The 22881-nt window shown below is 34.7% G+C and overlaps 1 protein-coding gene across 1 annotated transcript; it reads right to left on the bottom strand.

The window, feature by feature from the left end:
• Positions 1 to 13078: 13078 nt before the first annotated feature.
• LOC107478432 (uncharacterized) lies at positions 13079 to 20525 on the bottom strand. The gene is made up of 7 exons (XM_016098571.3): positions 20097 to 20525; positions 19278 to 19696; positions 18218 to 18332; positions 15195 to 15866; positions 14383 to 14460; positions 13676 to 13789; positions 13079 to 13467 (listed from the first exon to the last, which is right to left on the bottom strand). Exons 1-7 carry the CDS (start codon positions 20433 to 20435, stop codon positions 13204 to 13206), a joined length of 2001 nt encoding a protein of 666 aa, XP_015954057.1. The 5' UTR covers positions 20436 to 20525; the 3' UTR covers positions 13079 to 13203.
• Positions 20526 to 22881: the final 2356 nt, after the last annotated feature.

The following is a 22881-nucleotide window of genomic DNA, read 5'->3' as shown; positions in this document are numbered from 1 at the left end:
GAAATTTTTTGAGCAACTAGAAAATTTTGTCTCACGGCTTAAAATGAGCCATGACTGGCGCTTAGGGAAATGATCCCTTAGCAAGCCTAACAAGTTCAAATATAAGTTGAATAACAAAGTTATAAATGTTTTTAATTACAAGTACTAAAATGAATAGTTACACTATGACTGAATACCTTAATAATTTGAGGAGCTGTGTTAATTCTCAAAAGTTTGTCAAGGTGCTCCAGAAGATTATGAGGAGTGAAAGTGCCTTAAGTACGAGGGTGGACTTTAGAATGATATCATGAGCGCCGTTGTGCCTATGGAGATCCGAGTCTTTTATGAGTTGGTGAACAAGAGCAAGGTAGTGGAAGAAAGCTCGAGAAAGCCTGCTATGGCAAAGAGTGACCGCCTAGAGTTCTACAAGAAGGACCAAGACAGGAGATATGCGCCTAAGGGTCAAGGCTTTAAGAGAGGTGGCTATGTGCCTCAATACACCTAAGGCCGAAATGACTACCAAAGAAATGACAAGCAGGGGGTTACCACCCGATCATTTGAGGTGTCAGAGATGCGGGGGTTACCACCCAGACAAGCCAAGCAGGGCCGAGTTGGGTCTATGTTTCAAGTGTGAATTTCCAAGACAATTCTCTAAGTTTTTTTATGACGGTGAATGATGCTGCTAAGTCCGATATTTTGATCTGAGGTAACTGTGAAATTGGTAACAAACCCTAATTGCTTCGTATGATACTAAGGTATCACATTCATTCATCTCATTTGACAAAGTTGAGGAATTAAGGTTGAAAGTATCCGAATTTACTTATGATTTGTATGTGCATACTCCAGCCTCTAAAGTTGTGATAACTAGGCTAGGTTGTACCTTTTCGCATAAAGAACAAACAAGTTATTCATGACTTAATATGCTTGTCTTTAACTGGACTTGATTTGATTTTGGGTTTGGATTAGTTGTCGAAGCATTATGTGTTGCTAGACTGTTTTGAACGTTCGGTTCAGTTTATGTTCGAAGGGTTAGAAGGACCGATAGTAGCCTGGGGTTATTACTTGAATTCGGTAATGGTGAATTATAGTGGAAGTGCATGTCAGGAGTATATGCTGTTAGCCACTAGCTCATCAGTAGACGAACAGAATTTAAAACAAATTCCAGTAGTAAACGAATTTCCTGAGGTATTTCCCGAGGATATAACGAATATTTCCTTCCTCGAGAGATACAATTCGCGATATAATTGGTGCCAAGGGTAGGGCTAATTTTAATTGCGTCATATAGGATGTCGTTGTTGGAGCTGGCAAAACTCAAAGTTCAGTTGGAGGAACTGATGGATAAGAGCCTTATCTGACCAAGTGTTTTTCCGTGGGGAGCATTTGTGTTATTAGTGAAGAAGAAAGATGGTATCATGCAACTGTATGTGAACTACAACCAGTTAAATAAGGTGATGGTGAAGAATAAGTATCAATGGCTGAGGATTGATGACTTAATAGATCAGTTGCAAAGATCCGGAATTTTCTCCAAGCTCGACTTGAGGTCCGGATATCATCAGATAAGGATGAGAGAGGAAGATATTCCTAAGATGGCTTTTAGAATTCGTTATGGTCATTACGAGTACACTGTAATGTCTTTTGGATTGAATAATACACATGCCGTGTTTATGGATTACATGAATATTTCGACCTTTCTTGGACAAGTTTATCGTGGTGTTTATTGATGATATTCTGATATACTTTAAGACTTAAGCAATAGCACAAAGTTGTAGGGCCTAAGAAAAACTTAAGCAGCAAATATAAAACAAAGAAAAGCTAGACAAAACTTAGTGCACAAGACAAGAAAATTCCGAGCTAGAGGAATTATTGATAATCACCCAGGGAAAATAACCAGAGAACATAAATCAGATCAAAATAAAAAAGGATATCACAAATAGATACCAATAGACAAAAAGCATAAACCAAAGTGCATAAAAACCAAAAGAAGTTTAATATCTTTATTTTCTCCTCTTTTTGTCATCAAGGAGGGAGAGTAAAAGTACTTGCAGGAAGAAAAAGTCTTTTTTTTTCGATTATTGTTAGGAATCTCGACGCAAAGGGAGGAATGTTTAGACAAATTACAAACGATTCATAATTTCAAAAAGACTATCTCCTAAACACCTATTATATTTAATCACCTAAAGAAATATTTTCCTCAAACAATCCACATAACCATTTTATTAATCTCCGTAGTGTCTCTTCGGCATTGCCATCAAGACACTAGAAAACTAATTATATATGTAAAATTATAACTGCTAAATCATATACAACACACATTACTAGTTATACTAGATCACACAAAATTTATCACTATCTTTTGCTATTTATCTCAAATTCTCAATCAAAGAAAATTCCTTGAACTTTGTCAATATAAACTCAATGTTTCTGACTTCTTGCAGCAAATTCCTTAGCCTGTTTCTTTCAAAGTTTTGTGTCCAGCAACTCTTATTATCCCCCCTTTGCCATTTGATGATACTTTCTTCTACAGTTCTTATTACAAGTTCCTCAAGTTGTCCTAATGATTCTTCAATAACAAATTGTACAACAACTTCAACACCAAAGACAACTGCCATTAACCTGTTACTTGCACATATTAGTTCATTTACAATGGCCAGCAACTTGTTATTAGTACCAAAAACATATCTGCCTACTGCATATCTCTGTTTTTCTAGAATAATTCAATACATAACCACCAATGTAGTTTATGAGACGATTGTGGTATACAAAGAGAAAGAGTTGGACTCACTTGATTTTTTGTACACACAAACCTCTTATTTTGAATCTTTTCCCACTCCTTCCAATGACTCATTATCTCCTCCCATGCCTCCTCTTCCTTCGTTTCTTTCAACTCAAAGACTACGATTTCTAATTCTCCATGTCACCCATATAATTGCAAAGAAGAGATTAACCCATTTTCTAAACCCCATGGCCATACCTTTTTGCGCACACCAAGCTTCAAAACACTCTCTAATACTACTCGGACTTACCCACACCACACCCCCAACATTAAAGCTAAACACCACAACTTGTAAATGAATTTACAATGCACAAACAAGTGATCATCAACCTCTTCATCCGCATTATACAGCATACATTTAGATTCATATCTACTTATAATATTAATCCTAGCTAGCCTTCCTTTGGTATTTAGTTTACCTAATAAAGCAAACCATCCCATCATCTCCATTCTAGGTGGTACCATTCCTCTCCAAATGTTGCCAAAAAAATGTCTTGATTCTGCCACCCCAGCTTTTCTCCCAAGGTGGTACTAATAAGTGATTTCACTGAAAAGCACCCATTCTCAGAAAGAGACTAGATAGTATGATCTTCGATACCTGCATTAAAGATAACATTATGTAAAATAGTGTGTAATTCCTCACAGTGTTTACTCTCCCACTCAAAGAAACGCCTTCTCCATAAAAGGTTCCAGTTCCAACAGAGACCATCCCAGAAGCCACAATTTGAGATCAGCTCGGATTTTTGCAAAGAAATAAAATACAACCTTCGAAACTTATTTTTCAAACACAGTTCGCCCACCCAGACATCTTCCCAAAATTTTGTCTTGCCTCCATTCCCCACACACATTATGAAGCCTTTCATTGCTATTTCTTTAAAAAAATTATCTTCATTTACCACTTGTACAATATCTCTCCACGGTCCATTCGATTTTGGCAAATCACTTTCCAACACATGGTTATTTAGATGTCCCTCATTACAAGAGATAACAATCTTTTTTCATAGTGGTTTATCTTCCTTTGCAAACCTCCACCACCATTTGAACAATAATGCCGCATTCTTGATTGTGATATCACCCACCCCCAAACCCCCAAACTCCTTTGGTTTTTGAATGTCACACCACTTTATTGTTGGCATCTTCTTCCTTCTATCTTTGGAACCCCAAAAAAAAGTCTGATTGAAGAGAGATGATCTTTTTTGCCACCGTCTTTGGTAGTTTGAACAAACTCAGATAATAAAGCGGTAGGTTATTGACCACCGCTCTTATCATAGTTATCCTCCCTGCCCATGATAATAAGCCTGATTTCCACTTACTTAATTTCTTCTCAATTTTGTCTAATACTGGTTTCCATGTTTCAATTCTTCTCGGATTAGCCCCTAGTTGAATCCCCAAATACTTCATTGGTAGATAACTTATCAGACATTTCAATTCTTGGGCTAGACATCTTGCTTCCAAGTCTGAAATATTTATTGGAATAAGCACTGACTTCTGATAATTGATTACTAATCCTGACATGATACCAAAACACGCCAGAATTCTCCTGTGGTTCCTCAAGGTTCCCTTGTCCGGCGCACAAAATAGGATAGTATCATCAACAAATTGGAGATGAAAAAGTGCTATTTTATCTTTACCCACCTCCAATCCCTTGATGAAACATTTTTTCTTTGCCAACTCTAACATCCGATTCAACACTTCAGCCACTAATATAAAAAGAAAAGGTGATATCGAGTCACCTTGTCTGAGTCCTCTTTTCATTGGAAAAGGATCTGACGGTGAACCATTGATGATAATTGACATAGCAGCAGTTTTGAGAAGTCCTTGTATCCATCCTCTCCAAACTACTCCAAACCCCATTTTTTCTAAGATGCGATCTAGAAACGACCACCTTACCATGTCATATGCTTTCTTGAAGTCCAGCTTCACAATTACTCCATTTTTCTTCTTTTTTCATCTATGCTACTGTTTCACATGCGATGAGAGCACCATCCAACATTTGCCTGTCCTGAATAAATGCTGATTGAACCTCCCCCACCAAACAATTCATAACTCCCTTCATTCTCTTGACCAGAATTTTGATATGACTTTGTAGATACATCCAATCATATTAATTGGCCTGTAGTCTTTCATCTCTGAAGGCACATCCACTTTTGAAGCCAAGGTTACCACGTCATGTTGAGATTCCTTGGGAGGTAGCTTGTTCTGAAAAAATTCAGCATGGATTCACTAAACTCGACCCCGATAATATTCCACGTGTTCTTGATGAAGAACATATTAAATCCATCAGGACCAGGAGCCTTAATGGATCCACAACTCCACACTGCCTCTTTAATTTCATCAAGAGTTGGCATTTTCTCCATTTCTTGCGCTTGCTCCCATGATATCTTATTCAACAACCCTTCTTGAACGGTAATTTTCGGAGCTTCCTCTTGTGAATATAAGTTTCTATAGAATCTCCTGGCCTCTTGCTTTATTCTCCTGGGGTTCTTTATAGCTCTGTTTCCGATTCTAAGTTCAGAAACCAACTTTCTTCTGTTTCTAATGGTTGACACAGTATGGAAGTATTTCGTATTTTTATCTATCTCCCGAATATATTTGTCTCTGGACATTTGTCTCCAGTAGGAAGAAAAAGTCTTAGTAGTTTAAAGGACCAGTCATAAGACACTACAGTGATCCAAAATAAATTTTAGAATAGGAGATAAAACTGAAAAATGTCTCATAAAGTAAACAACAGCAACAGCGAAAGATATGCTCTTGGCATCAGAATCTGACCCCCCCAGCTGAACCTCCCACTTCTAATTCTTTGTCCTCCGAGAGGTAGGAAAAGTCGTTTAGATCCTTTAAGTACTGTTCTACAATGCCGATGCATTGCTTTGACTTTCTAACCTCCAACTCGAGGTCGGCTTCATCTCGGCGTTGAATATTAGTGCGCATGATCATCATGTCAGCTAGGTTAGAGACTTCATGGAGCACATCCTTTACAATGCGAGAAAGGACTTTAATCTTGTTCCCTTTGGACTTCCTTTTTGGATCTGTGGGTGAGTCGGACATCCGAAAGTCTTTTGGAAGTTCAGTGGGTAGCTGCCAAAGTTCATTTTCATCGTACCACCTCCTTTCAAGAATGAATTATGGACTTCTACATTTTCACAGAGAGATCAACATTATAAAATGCAAAATTTTTTGTAAAAAATAGAGCATATGATAGTACAGCATTCTTCTCACTTTTCACACATTTATGCATGTGTCTCATCATAAAGTATGCAAAGGACATTGAAGTCTCTTGAATGAGAGTATACAGATCTAGAGTGCCACACAAAGTTACTCGTTGGAAAAACCCACTTTTGAGGGAGAATGAACTGGGTGATTATACGATGGAGTTGAGCATTGATGGGACCAAGGGCTTTTGCGTTGATGTAAGGCCGATGCAAAGGGAAACTTGGTCACAAATAATGTGGAAGGCTGTGTTTAGGCTAACATGTAAGTTTGAGTCCCATTTTCCAGAAGTGAAAACAGGGATTCCAATGTCTTGATAACCCAAAGCTTCCCCAATACGGTTTTGATCTAAAATAATCACTTGGACTTTGACATAGGAAACGATTCGGGAATCTTGGTATGTCATATTGGCATAGAATTGCCTCAATTAGTCAAGGTAAACTTTGTTGCTAATCTCAAACAAAGATCCCCATCCTTGGCGCTAAAAAATATGAACAAAATTCAAGCCCTTTTCAACTAGGTTTTCAAGTGAAATCTGTTTGGGAGAAACAATAGGTCGTGCAACAATATCACGTTGAAAGAAATGACAATTTGTCACATTTAAAAACCTATTGGAATCACTTCTGGAAATTAGGCATATTTGGATTTGAAAGAAATCAGGTCATGCAAAATGGGTTCAGATATGGGATGAAGAGAAAAACGAGATTCCATACCGCGGGATGTAGGAGGAGGTGGAGAGGTTGCACGAGTGTCATTTTCCTACTCTTTCCTCAACAAGTGGTCTCTTTTCTCGTGAAGCGCTAGGACGCAAAGAAATTGGTTCAAGGGTGGCAGCAGCAGAACATGGTGAAGTTTTGGTACCCACCATTTGAGCAGTAGCAGGTTGAGAAGAGTTTTAAGGTGGTGAGGGTGGTGAGGTATCAATGAAAATAGTGGTGTTGGCAGCTTGAGAAGTCTGTGGGTGACAGTGAGAGTAATAACCTCCTCTCCTAGTGATAATCTTTCTTCTAGGCATTGTGAGACATCATTAATGGGTATAAGAACGTATGAGAGAGATAATCAGATGATCAATTAGCTTATATTTTCACTAAACCCTTAGCTGAAGATAGATTTTGTAAATTAAGAACTGCTTTGGATATTTTAAGTGCTGCAGATTTATGTTGACTAAACTAACAAGATTTTTTTAGTTTTTGTCGAGACGAGATACTCTGGGTAGTTGATGAACAAATTCAAGTTTTCAAGCTGCGACCTTTAATCCCCGCTAAAATGATTATGTGATTTCTACATTTATTTCAAAATTAATTGTTATTGCTTTAAAACTGATTTTATTATTTTTTGCAGATATCATTCCATTTATTCCAAAATTCTTCCTAAAATTTCTTTTTCAAATTCATTTCAAAATCTTTCCATATTTAAAAAAGATATTCATATGTATTGCATCCGTTTTAAAAAACATAAAAACCCTTTGCCTCCCACAAGCATTCTCATAATTACTCTTTACTCAACATTGATCACTCTAGTTCTCACGCACACATTCTTATACCCTTGTGCTGCCTCACAATACCTAAAAAAAGATTATCACTAAGAGAGGAGGTTATTAATCTCACCCTCAAAACTCCCGAGCTACCAACACCACCATCTTCATTGATACCACACCTCCTTCACCACGTCAACAAACCTCTCCTGCTACCTCTAGCACACACCAAGACCTCCGCACGTAGTTCTGCTGCTGCCTCCCCTGAACCCAGCTATTCACGCTGCCCTAGTTTGTCGCAAGAAAAGCAGCCACTCACTGAGGGAGAGGACACTCGTACAATCTTTCCACCTCCTCCTCCTAAATCCCGTGGTATGGAATCTCGATTCTCTAATCATCCCGTTTCTGAACCTATTTTGCATGATCCAATTTCCTTCAAATCCAAGTATGGCGAGTTTCTAAAAATAAACTTTAATTCCACTCGATTTTTAAACATGACAAACTGACATTTCTTTCAAAGTGATACAGTTGCACAACCCATTGTCACCCCCAAATTGATTTCACTTGAAACAATGGCTGAAAAGGGCTTGGATTTTGTTCATATCTTTTAGCGCCAAGGATGGGTACCTCTTTGATATTCGTGACAAGGTATACCCTAATTTGTTGAGGCAATTTCATGCGAATATGACATACCAAGATGCTAGAATTGTTTCATATGTCAAAAATCAAGTGATTATCTATTCTTAATATATAAAAGTAGATACATAAGTTTACCCACATTACTTTTAAAACATTTTTTTCTTTCTACTAATGTCATGTCAGCAACATCACTTACTTGGCAAAATATTAGAATCAACCACTCAATTTTAGCCAAATCAACTATTATTTTCAAATCAACAAAAAAAATATATACAAAAATTTGTAATAAAATTTGTAACCTACAAAGACATTCAATCCATATCCATATATTTATTATATCTCACCGTTATAAACAATACAATAGATTTATAACTCCAATAATTAATTTGTTAATTTCTATAAATAACTCATTAAAAATAATAAACATTCATATTACAAATGTAATAATAACATTAATAATCATAATAAATTTTACGTTACAAATATTCAAATTTCATACTATTTGAACTACTTATATAAGTTTCTAATCACTATTCTTTCAAATGACATCAAATTTAGCACGGAAAATTTATTTCTGAACTACACAACATCTCAAACTTACTCAATGGAGCATCATTCTTTGGACAATATCACCAAACAAAAAGACAATTAGTTTATCAAAGTTCGCGTGTTTCATCTATGGAAAACAATAACACCCACAAATGAAAGAGTCTCTTTGCTTAGAAATGATTATATTAGATAAAAATGTACAAAACAAACATATTTATTATATTTTTAAATTAAATTTACAAAAAAATATTTTAATTATTTTTGCTTTTTATACTTTTTATATTACTTTATAATACTTTATATATAATTGTATTTTAATATCGTTAAAATTATACTTCTTTTAATATGCTATTCATTGTTCCTTTTTAACTAATTATTAACTATGATTTACTAACACTGCAGGAAACACTTCTTCATATAATTGTGAAGAGAAATATGTCATGTCAGCAACAACGCTTACTTGGCAAAATATTAGAATCAACCACTCAATTTTTGCCAAATCAACTCTTATTTCCAAATCAACAAAAAAATATATACAAAAATTTGTAATAAAATTTATAACCTACAAAGACATTCAATCCATATCCATATATTTATTATATCTCACCATTATAAACAATACAATAAATTTATAACTCCAATAATTAATTTGTTAATTTCTATAAATAACTCATCAAATATAATAAACATTCATATTACAAATGTAATAATAATATTAATAATCATAATAAATTTTACGTTACAAATATTCAAATTCCATATTATTTGAACTACTTATATAAGTTTCTAATCACTATTCCTTCGACATCAAATTTAGCACGAAAAAATTTATTTCCGAACTACATAACATCTCAAACTTACACAATGGAGCATTATTCATTGGACAATATCACCAAACAAAAAGACAATTAGTTTATCAAAGTTTGCGTGGTTCATCTATGAAAAACATTAACACCAATAAATGAAGAAGAGTTTCTTTACTTAGAAATAATTATATTAGATGAAAAGGTACAAAACAAACATTTATTATATTTTTAAATTGAATTTACATAAATTAAATATACGAAAAAATACTTTAATTATTTTTGCTTTTTATACTTTTTATATTATTTTATAATACTTTATATATAATTGTATTTTAATATCGTTAAAATTATACTTCTTTTAATATGCTATTCATTTTTTCTTTTTAACTAATTATTAACTATGATTTACTAACACTGCAAGAAACACATCTTCATATAATTGTGAAGAGAAATATGATGAACAAATTCAAACATTTGTTACAAGAAGAAAAAAGTTTATATTATAAAAAATTTAAAAATAAAAAATGCAAATGATCTGTATAGACCAATTAAAGATACAATAAAAGTAAATTTTTTACTCACAACTGTGAAAGAAATTAAAGATCCAATTTTGAACATTTTTCAAGATTATTTTGAATTTGTATCACTTGAGACATTATCTGACAGAGTGGGTCAAAAAAATATTAACAGGTAATTTCATTTTATACTATTTTAATTATTCTTATTAAAAATAATTTATTCAAAAAAAAATCTACACATTTTTATTCTTTTTATTGTATATGTCATTGGAAAACTACATCAAGAGATTAAGAAGAAAGAAAACCATACAAATTCAAGACAAATCTTTGAAAGAAAAGCATACATGTAAAGATGAAACAAACAACATAATAGAAAGTACATACAACTCAACAATTCATAAATAACATGCTTTCACAAGAACCTACGACAGAAAAAAGAAAGCAACAATTCTAACAATAACCAATAAAGAAAAAGGAAGACGAGCGCCACATAAAAAGACTAAGTCCATCAACTAAAACAAATGCAAAAATTAAATCACCAAATAAAAATGTCACTTTGTACAACTCCAACATCTAAATATTTTGTACTACAAATTATTTTAAACAAAACATCTTTTAAATTTAACTTTAATTTACACATATTTAATTTAATTCTACAAAACATAGCCATTTTTAATATTTATTATATACTATTATTAATTTACCGTCCACTCATTCTAGTTTTAGATAAAAACCGTATTAGGGAAGCTTTAGGTTATCAAGACACTGGAAACAACGTTTTCACTTCTGGTAAATGGGATTCTAATTTGAACGTTAGCCTAAACACATCCCTTCGCTTTATCTGTGGCCAAGTCTTTCTCTGTACCGAATTTACACCAACACACAAAGCTCTTGGTCCCATAAATGCCCAACTCGATCGCATTATTACCCAATTCATTCTCCCTCAAAATGGGTAACCTTGTGTGACACTCTAGTTCTGTATGCTCTCATTCAAGGGACTTCAATATCTTTTGCATACCTTATGATGAGACACATGCATGAATGCGTGAAAATTAAGAAGAATGATGGACTACCATATGCACTATTTCTTACAAAAATTTTTGCATTTCATAATGTTGATCTCTCTACTAAAAATGTGGAAGTCCATAATTCATTCTTCAAAGGAGGTGGTATAGTGAAAAGGAACTTTGACAGCCAACCCACTAGACTTCCAAAAGACTTCCGGATCCCCGACTCACCCACAGATCCAAAAAGGAAGTCCATAGGGAAAAAGATTAAAGTCGTCTCTCGCATTATTAACGATGTGCTCCATGAGGTCTCTAACCTAGCTATTTTGATGATCATGCGCACTAAGATGCAACACGGAGATGAAGCTGACCTTAAGTTGGAGCGTAGAAAGTCAAAGCAACATATTGGCATCGTGGAACAATACTTCAAAGAGTTAAACGACTTTTCCTACCTCTCGAAAGACGACGAAGTGAGAAATTCAGCTGGGGGGTCCGATTCTGATGCCTAGAAGATATCTCTCGGCTGTTGTTTTCTTTATGAGATTTTCAATTTTATCTCCTGTTCTGAAAATTTTTTTGGATGATTGTGTTGACTTATAACCAGTCCTTTTATAAACTGCTAAAACTCTTTCCTTGCTGCAGGTACCTTTAGTCTCCCTCCTTGATGACAAAAAAAGGAGAAAGTAAAGATATTAAATCTTTTTTTGGTTTTTTTATGCACCTTGGTTTTGGTTTATGCTTTTTATCTATGATATTTTTTTTATTTTGATTTGATTTACAGGTGCTAATCAATAATTCCTCTAGCTCTCAATTTTCTTGTCTTGTGCACTAAGTTTTGTCTAGCTTTTCTTTGTTCTATATTTGCTGCTTAAGTTTTTCTCAGGTCCTACAACTCTGTGCTATTGCTCTTGATTGATGAAAGCTCATAAACATAGGGAGCTTGCTAGAAATAAGGAAAGTCATTCCATTCTCTCCTTTATTTGAAGTTTAATCATGTTTGTCATCAAAAGAGAGATTGTTGAGTCAAAATTTGATTTGATACCTTACTATGACAAACACAATTAACTATTTTCTATTATATCTAATTGTTATGATATGCAATGTAGGATAATCAAGGAAGCTGAAAATGTGCATATCTATCACATTAATGAAAATACCATTAAGAGGATCTCAAGCCAACATTAGAAAAGATGTTACACATCAAGGCAGCAATATATTCATTCCAAGAATAAAAGATTGGACAGCTGCTGCACATTCAACTCAAGAAGGGAAGTTTTCCTCTCTTCAATATTAACATATTGGAAATTAGCTTTCAAATTGATTGGAGAGCTGCCGATCGAAATTTTAGAGAACAAAGGAAAGTTATGGGTAGTGAATGAAAAAAGAAACTTCTCCAAATAGAAGAAATGACATCAAGCTCTATAAAAGAAGATTTGTTTCAAAGTAGGAGGCAACCATTCGAATTATATCTGATATGAAACACCTTGTCTTCTTTCCTGTTTTTAGTGTGTGTTCATACTTCTCTTTATTCTAGAACTAAGCTTTCTTAGGGAAATAAAACGGGCAAAAGAGAATAGTGCATACAAAAGCCAAAATTTCTGAGTTGTTGAGCGCTTTGTCTTTCGAAGAGTGTGTCGGTTTGGAGTGTACTTGGTTCCCCTTAACTAGGTTGAGTTAGCACCTACGTGAGTGACTAAGCTTGAGATAGCTTAGGTGAAGGTACAAGAGTGAGTCTTTTTGTATTGGTATTTGTAATCAAATTGATCATAGTGAAAATTTCAGCATTGTTGTAGTAGAGACTGGACACAGATCACATTAGTTATGCACTTACGAGACAAAACCAAAAATAATCTCCTGAAACCACAATTCAGCATAACTTGTTTTCAAAGGTAGATTCTTGATTCAACCTCCCTTTTAACTCACTTGGAACCTTCAGGATCCTCGTGTTTCTCCTGCTTGTTCTATTCATTAGCTATGATGTGGTTGATTTCAAAGTATAAAATCTCATTTAAATTTAATAATTAATGTAGTGCAATTTTGCGTAAAATTTTATATAGCTACCAAAAGTAACGTCATAACATAAGAAAACTAATCATAAATCGATGTTTGTAAGCAGCAACACCTCACAAATGCCCATAATCTATGGGAAAATTTATAGGTAAATAATTTCTTCTCTTCCCATTATTCAAGAAAAAAATGGATATAATCTAAATTTGCACATAAAATTATAAAATAATATCAAAACACATCATCCATCTTCTAGGAACTCCCTGTGTACGTGCATGCATGATGTGCTGCAGTAATTATAATTATAGCGGTGGAAGGGAACTTTACCAGCAAGTGATGAATTACAACAGGAACAGTAAATTTCACCAGCTAATCCTCCTTTAGGTTCTGAAATGGCATGTGTGGAGGTTGAACAGTTCTCTTGAATTTTGAGGGCAGCTATTCTTCTCTCTGCGGCAGCTGCTCTCTTTTCTCTTTCTTCAGCCTGCGCTCTTCTTATTTCCTCCTTTTAAAATAGAAAGAGAATTGAAATAATAAAAAAAGTAAATGTCTGTTTATTCATGATCAGCATTTTATAGCGAAATAATTAATAAAATACTCAGATGGAACTGTCATTTTATCGCAGAAACATGTAGCATGGTTAGCCACATTGCTAATAAACTTGGACTAGATCTTCAGCTTTAAAAATAAATAAACAAATAACACGTTCTAACCTCTTTAGATATTTTCACACCACTTTTGGATTGTGATTGTCCCTTAGAAGAAGCTGGGGCAGTCATTTGCTTCTCTGCAGCCTTCGAGTCATTCTTAAGCAACGCAGCTTCTGCCTGAATAAGTTGTTAAAAATTTGTCAAGACAATGTTTTTCGACAAAAGAAGAATGAAGATTAATTGAGTAAAACAGTATCTATGCCGTATGCTAGATTGCTAGTTATGGGAGTTAGGATCGCAGATTAATTGAAAAATCAAAATCTTCTCAACAAAATGTCTGTTGAAACTCTGTAGCTGGCTGAGGTATTGGCCTGAATGGGCCATCAGCAACAAGACAAACAGAAAACAACTTGTGACTGTAAGCACTATATTAGTAAATTTCCTTTCACAATTATCATGAAAGCTCATTTGTTCCTGCAAACTTGCTCAAGACTTAATTACAAACTTATTGTGTAACTGTTAACGATTCAAGGCAGAGGTAGAAAGAAACAGGTATTATTTCCATATTCCAGTCAACAATTTCAAGACAATCCAGGTAGATCCTAGCAAACTGAAGTTATTTAGATTTAAGATTATACCAAAAAAATAAAAAAAATATAAATTTAAATAAAAAAATAAAATCAATGGTTTTAATTTTCTTAACCATTGTAAAATAGAATCAGACCCATAACATTTGAATTGTTTGGTAACCAAAACAAGTTGAGATTTACCTGTGCCCTCTTTTCTTTGGCTTTCTTTAGTTTCTTTAACTCTTTTGCTCTGGCTTTTCTCTTGGCTTCTTTTTCTGCCTGTTGAAGCACAAAGGGACAACAGTATTAATCTGGCATGGTGGTTATTGCTAGATGATAATCAAAACCAAAATTTTAGATAAATTAAAGAACATTGCACACTGCACACCAGAAGTAGTCAACCAAAGGTACCTCCTTTACAGATAAAATGTTTCAATAAGAAAGGTATCTAGCCAATAAAAGGCCAGGTTACAAAAAACCGTAGGTTATGTTGGGGGGTTTTAAGCATGTAAGTCATTAAGATTTTAAGCATCAAATCTGGATCATGAAGCACATTAACATTGTATATATGTAAGAAACCACACACACAATATAAATAGTAGTACAATTGTATCATTCACACTGATGATGAGAATTACCAACAAGCAATGGGAAACAAGGCACTAAAGCAGCCCTACTCTCCCATCTAAACAAGTATCATAATCTTTCCAACCATCTAAACAAGCCATTGTTGGCATCAAGTTGGGCACAAAAAAAAAAAAAAAAAAAAAAAAAAAAAAAAAAAAAAAAAAAAAAAAAAAAAAAAAAAAAAAAAAAAAAAAAAAAAAAAAAGCACACACACACAAAATTGCATACACTTATTCTGTCTCTATTTTACTACAAGTAATCTTTATCAGCAAGCCACCAAAAGTAAAGACTAAAAAGAGAACAAAATGGGAAACACAACATGTTAATCACCTTTGAATTTAGGGGGTAAAAAAATTTAAAACCCTTTTTAGAAGCATCAGAATCACCTGTTTAGCAGCTTGTGATTCTTCCATTTCTTTGGTCAATGCACTAGGAACTTTTGCAGCATGCCAATCCCATTTGTCAGGGTTTGATGCCATGAACCTTCTAAAAATATTTCTGACTTCCTTCTCATTAGCCAACATATATGGAGTCCGCCCCCTTTCATCTTTAATGCAAGGATCCAAGCCCTGTTCCAGGAGTTCCATGACATTGTGAGCATCTCCAGATTTTGCTGCTTGATGTAATGGAGTTGATATGCCAGGTAGCTCATTCTCACTCTCTTCATCACTCAAAACAGGTTGTGCATCCTTTTTGCTTGAACTAGCTTTAGCCTCATCTTTGTTATCCAACTCAATCATGTCCCCTTCGCTGGAGAGTAGGTCTGTATTTCTTACAGCAGTTGGAATTGATATTAAGCCCTCTTGGTTGCTTTGTAATGTTTCCTTCTCATCCGTTTCAAAGGATACTTGAGTCAACTGGCTATATACACGTTTTGCTTCCCTAAAAGTAGGCCTCCGAACAGTGAAAGGAATATTTCTGATAGCACAATGCGGATTGGAAAAGAGTGATTTTTCTCCATTATAGAACAATTGACGACTACTTGAAGGTGCATTTATAAAAATGCATTTGGAAGCATCAAAATAAGGTCGCCAAGAAGTAAGCAGTTCTTGAACTTCCTAAAATATTGGAATGCCCATCCAGAATAAATATCAGTATGGCATGAATGAGATAAGAAATAAGCATGCATTTTTCTGCATTTAGTTTTAACAGGAATGATTGCAAAGTCAAATTGGAGGAAGAAGAATACGAGTTAATTTGTTAAATTCATGACCCATAAATGGAATCACTAAAAGCTGGAAATGATTTTATTTGGTTTGAACAGAACAGCTAGAAATAAAATCTTATCATTTTACGTTAGGATTCTTCATACAAATTTTCAGTTGAATTGATTTTAGAATCAATTCTTATATTTGGAATATGCATTTAAGGTGAAATTAATTTATTTATTTTATAACTTTAAAATACGTTTTACCCTCAAATAGCCCGCAATCCAGTCTGTTAGGCATGAGCTCTATGAGAGATAGAAACCAAAAGTAAGGATGAAATAGTCCATCTATTTGAAGTTAAATTGGGAGAAATGGCATCATATTTGACCAGACTTTTGAAACACTAAAACCCAAGAAATTTTAAAACCTAATTCATTTCCTATTTTTTAACAATCCAAAACAAGCTTTAATTTAAAAGTCAAATCAAATCCCATTTTTCACATACAAAGACAACTGCTAGGGCCAATTATCAGTATCATATTTGGAATAACAATTTGTTGAGTACATTACTTCATTATATAACAATTTATAAATCTACACAGAATCAAACATGACATTCAGAATTCTTAATTCTACATTCTACAATTACAAGAACCTAGTCTGTACCCATTCTATACATATACTTTATGTTTGTTATGAGAATAGATATTGTTGTTAGATAGTGGCTATTAGTTTAGATGATGCATTAATGGAGAATAGTTGATAGATGCCTTATATTTATTACTCTACTCTCTATTCGTCTTTTCTATTGTAACACAACAATCTACAGTTCTACACACAAGTAATATATTATCTTTCTGTCTGTTGTCTAGTTACTCCAATAGTTCTGCCAAATAACCTTGAATCATAACAATGTTAAAATATTCTTCGTGCTCTTAAACTTTATTATGTGATATATAATCTTTCAATATACGAAAATGCCAGACAACACTTGCACTCTTTACCCATTCAATTAAAATGAAATCAATCCAGTAAATTTTACGAATACTTCACTGAACTAATTTGAAATCATTAGAGGTCCATTAACACAAGCTTCCCATATCCCAAAATGAATTAAACAGCATTAAGTCACTGGTTACAGCAATCATCAGACAACAACCTCAAAATTGATAAACTATAAATAGATCTGCTCTCGGCTATTATAAGAGTGTATTCCGTTGCTCCCCTTTCTTGTAAAATGGTCACCACTTGAGCCACAGAGGATGCTTTTTGACCAATAACTACATAAACATATATTACATTTTGTCCTTATTGATTGAGAATCGTATCTGTAGCTACAGCTATCTTACCTGTTTGTCTGTCCCCAATAATTAATTCTCATTAACCACGCCCTATAGGGATCATTGAATCATTAGCAATAAGTCCTGTTTGAAGAGGCTCATATATGGAACGTCTCGAAATAATGTCGGGAGCTGGAGATTCGATTAATCGAGATTCGGAAGATGAAGTTTCTCCTCGACTGTCAATTGGTTTAGCCAAGGCATTTATAACACGACCCAAATAAGCCTCACTTACTGGTATCTGAGCAATTCTTCCTGTTGCTTTTACCGAGCTTCCCTCTTGTATCATCAAACCATCTCCCATTAATACAACACCAACATTATTTGATTCCAAATTTAAAGCAATCCCTATGGTACCCTCCTCAAATTCCACTAACTCCCCCGCCATTACTTTATCAAGACCATAAATACGAGCAATACCGTCACCTACTTGAAGTACAGTACCAGTATTTATAATCTTTACCTCGGTATTATATTGTTCAATACGTTCACGGATAATTTTCTAATTTCATCTGCACGAATGGTTACCATGAGTACTTCTTAAGTTAATTCTAGAAGAGAAAAATGATGCATGTATTCTAAATTTACTAAAGAAGAAGGACTAATGTGTTATTTTATATCTTTCATTTCCCCAAACATGCCAATATTAGCACTGATGGTACGTAAATGTAACTTGTTGTTCAAGCAACTATTCAGCGTTCCCAGAGCTCCTTGTAAGGCTTGTTAGAAAACCCGTTGTCGGACTTGATTAATCGTTCTTTGTTGTTCAAAACGAATAGTTTCATTTTTGTAATTTTCTAATTGTTCCAAAGTCGTATAAATTGACTTAATTAAATTCAATTTTTCTCGTTCTATTTCAGAATAACCACATTAAACTGCAAAACAACACCTAATAGCATAAAGTGAGGAATGCAATAATACCTTTTTTAATGCAAGTTCATTATGACGACGAAGTGAAGCACCAGCAGAATGTGCAGCCCTTCCAGAAGCATCTTTTGATGATTGTTTCTTTCCAGCCTTGGCCCTCACAACATATCTGCATAAGAATGATGAGAAATTAATAACAAAAAAATAAATAATTCAAAAATTCTCATTCAATGAAAAGAACTAGTGATATTAGAAAGAATTGGTGAGGTTTAAAATACTTATTTTCATTTTTACATAAATTACTGTACCTATTCAATAATAACTTATCTAATGGTTAACAGAAAAGCTAAAACATGAATAACAACTAAAATAACAATGACAACTACACCCTGTCCCACTAGGCAGAATTGAACACAGATCAAATGACTCTGAAGAGCCCATAGAAAATCATGTCAAAGTCAAACTATTAAAATCTAAATCTTTTTAAATGTTTGCCAATAGTTTTCTCTTGGACTCAATTTAACTCTAAATCTTCGGTTACCGTCCATCTAATTAAGCCAAACAAGAATTCATTCCCATGCATTGCACTGGAGAAACGCAATGCCTAAAGGAAAGCTTTAAACATTTTCCTTGTTCTCAAGAAGGAAATACAGAATGGATGATGCATCTAAACCCTTCTAAAAGATTCTAATTTCAAGAAGCCAACATCATAAATCAATAATTGAGCATTAAATCTGGAAAACTCCAATTTGATAACTGATACATCAGAAGTTGAGAACACAGAATGAACACCAGTGTTTGGTAAGGAATTAAGATTGCATCAAGTCTCCCAAGAGTGATAAATGAGGGTGCTACAAACGAAAGGTAATGCAAGCTTTACAATATTGGCTTCCAACATCACAGGTCAGCAAGAAGCATTAGGTTTCTGATAGTTAACTCAAGCGTAACTCATTCACAACATCCAGGAAAAATAAAAACCAAGTACAACATTCCTTATGGGAACAGTTAGAATGGCATGTGCATTGTGCATGTCTGTTGCAATAGATTCTCTCTGCCAAACATGTCAAGCAAAAACTATTACTTCAAATTTTAGCCGAATTAATTGTTTCCTAACCTGTGAAAGGTCTTGTGAGCCACAACTGCATCACCATCAAAGACACAACCAGCAAAGTGTCCACCAGATGCAAGCAGTACGATTCGCAAATGACTATTATCCCTGGGCTCAAGAATCAGAGATTTCAACCTCTCACACACTTCGTTCTCTGCACTTCCATTCTCATCACTCATATTCATAATCAAGCACTTCCAGAGAGAAACACTTTGACCTGATTGAAGACCAACAAATAGCTTTTGTTTAAGAATTTCTCTTGATTTGTCACGCACTTCATTGCGATTTTGAGACTCATTTTCACTGTCGCTGTCACTCTCTGATCCTGATATGCTTGAAACATCATAGTCTTTGACAAATTCAGATGTCAACACCTCAAAATCCTCTTCCTTAACAATATTCTTTCCCGCAACTGTCAGCTTCACCTGTCATCAAACATTCACTTGGCTATCCATAAGAATAAATAAATAAAACATCCTTCACCTTAGAATGGTGAACTTACAAAAGAACATATTAAATTTCCATTACACCAGAAAAAAGAAAAAACGCTACATGCATAAATACAATTGCATTTCCAGGACCTCATATTTAATTATTAAATAGTTTAGTTCTTTCACTGACAAGAGAACAAATTCCGAACAGTACAACAAGAATATAACACAATTGCAATTTCAGGTACCCCAATCAAAAAATGTTTGAACATCACTTTTTTCGTTATAGCAACAAACAACATGCGTATGGTAAATTTGACCCATATTTAGTGCGAATATAAAATTGTGAGTGAATTTTGAAACTGAAAATTCTAAAGAAATTATTGAATCTCACATTGAATCGATGAATATCAGATTTGAAATGCGAACGCTGGTCTTGGAGGGAATCGAATTGGGCCTTACAGGTGTTGCACGTCCACCTAGGCGCTGAAACGACGGTGTCTTGGGGACCATCGGCGATGACGTTGTTTGAGGGCGTTTCAAGGCCTACGTTGCGACGATCATTGTCGTTGGGCTCGTAAATCGAAGAGTGAGTAGAAGGTAGAAAGTAGCAAGAGTCGAAGACGCTAGGTGAGAGCTCGAAGACCGAACGGTGATGTTTTTCCTGAAACGACGTCGTCGTGGCAGCGGACCTTGCCGTTGCGGCAGCGATAGTTGGAAGATTAGAAGCCATAGCAGGTATCCTTCTACTTAGTTTGAAGTTTGAAATGAACGTGACTTAAGGCTTGGTTTGGTATCACAAGCAACTCTTCAAAAAGGTTTACAGCTTATGCTGCTGTTGGCGTGAGCTAATTTTTTGAGCGAAATATCCATACTTCCATAGGCTTCTTTTAAAATAAAATAAAAATAATTACCCAAATTCATTTTTAAAAATTTTAAAAGTGAATATTTTTATATTTATTTTTTTGGGTAGATATAACAGTTTTTAGTTGATTTTTTAACATAATTGACTAACAAAAAGTATTGAGTAGGTACATAAATTCGCATACATGACAGTTAAGTGTCCACATGTGCGAAAAAGACACAAGAGTCTCTGGTATAAAAATCTAAAATTGCGTCATTTTAATAAAAGCCTTTGAAAAAGGTCTACCCCCAGACATGTTGTCATTGCCAAACCTCGGACCATCGTTGCCACTGTCCCCTGGCGACTCCAATTTTCATACTTAGGGTCGTCATTAAACAATTCATACCGTCAAACAAGGCAAACAGTAGCAGTAGTCTTGGTCAAATCAATGATCTTTTCATTGTCTTTGTTTTTATTTTCATCATCTTCAACTGCCTCAACTTCCTTCTTTTTACTCAAAGAAACTGCAAAAGTCCTTTTCCTCAAAGTAGGAATGACTAAAACATTGGCATCTTTATTCTCTTGCTCAGATGCAATCATTTTGTCACCATTTCCTACTCTTCTAGTCCCACGCTGAGGCCTTTGCGAAGATACCACCTTTGAGCTTTGTGGTTCTTCTTGAACATGTTTCTTTCGAATTGCGATTCTAGAAGTCACACCACGCATGATTCGGTGTTTCAGCTCCTTTTTTAGCTTTAATTGGATTCAAAAACTCATACAATCCTTCAACTTGAACCAAATCGAAAAAAAGAAATTCATTTAACAAAAAACAATCAAATAAAATTTTGGTTGATTGTTCCTTCTTTACATATTTACAAAAGGGTATTTCGAAATTAAAAAAATCAAAATTGAACAGAATAACAATAAAATTTTGTAATGACACACAATTGAGATGATCTAAGAAAAATGAAAGAATGGAGTATGAAGAAAAGAGTAGAATCGTTACATAGGGAAGAGTCGAGAGAGCGTCAGCCATGTCGACATTGGTAATATTAGCTGGAATCTTGTTCTTCTTGCAGACGGTTTGAAGCTCTCTCCTTGAGAGGCTATAGAAGTCCATGATCGAGTGAAAGAGAAGACAAAACAATATGTTTTGGATACATACATATATATATATATATATATATATAACATGAAAATCAACAAGTGAATGGTGATAGTATTGCAGATTAGAGGTAGTTCTGGAGAAACATAAAAGGATCGAACATATAAGATCAAATGAATTTGGGTCCCGGTGTGGATCTGGAAGAATTGGAGAATATGCGAGGGTTCTAGAGGTCGATGGTGGTGGAGGACGTGACAATAGAGGATAGCAGAAAAGGGAGGAAGGACAAAGAATGGAAGGGAAGTTGAGCATCAGAGTCAAATCATTTGAAGTAGCTCCAATTCCTTAGCTTATCTCACAGAATTCGGGAAGTACTTCTTATAGAATTTCTCTCTAAAAACCTCATAGGTGATTGCCTCATTCCCATTTCCTTGCTGCAAAAAATGGTAAGTTTCTTATCACCTGTGTTGTGCTTCTCTAGCTAGCTGATAAGCGGCAAGTTCCACCAATTGATCCTCAGGTACATGCTGCGCTTGCAGTGCTCTTTCTATCGCTCTAAACCAGTTGTCGGCTTTTGTCGGATTAGTTGATCCTCTAAAGATAGGGGGATTGACTTTCAAAAAGGTTGCCAAGGTCATCGGACCTCCTATAGCCAAGTTTCCTCTGAGCCTGTTACCATTCTCATTCATTCTTTCCATAGCTTGGTTTGTAGCCGCCGTGCTCGCTTGCACGTGTTAACGAGTTGGGTCATAACCGCCAAGAATTCAGCTTGACTGCCAGAAGAAGTGGGATCCTCATTTTCTCTCCGTCCTTGACCCTGTCTATGAGTTGCCATTGGGGTCTTATCCATACAAAACAAGTGATATCAAGGTTATCAGTTTTAATATCCCAAAAGTATACTCATGAACTTCATGCTAAACATATCAATTAGATATCCTAAATAGCACAGGCACAATTCAGAGTATGCATTGAACCATAAGCAGTCCATCCCTCAGGCTCACGTAGACGAACTACTCTGATACCATAATGTAATACCCTAATATAAAAGGAATTAAAGAAAATCGCGAGCACAAACATACACGTAACGAAATATAGCATGTTCAGAAAAATAGGGTAAAATATGATAGCCACTAGTCACGACCTGCGAAGTTTAGGTCGGCTAGGGTTACAGTAATGAAAATCAGTTGACAACAGTATTTCCTAACTCTCCCAAAATATACATCAAGACCT

The sequence above is a fragment of the Arachis duranensis genome, chromosome 3 (assembly GCF_000817695.3).
Source record: "Arachis duranensis cultivar V14167 chromosome 3, aradu.V14167.gnm2.J7QH, whole genome shotgun sequence".
NCBI classification, from domain to species: domain Eukaryota; kingdom Viridiplantae; phylum Streptophyta; class Magnoliopsida; order Fabales; family Fabaceae; genus Arachis; species Arachis duranensis.
Note: the sequence above shows the minus strand (reverse complement) of the source record. Positions and strands in the feature narration are given on the sequence as shown.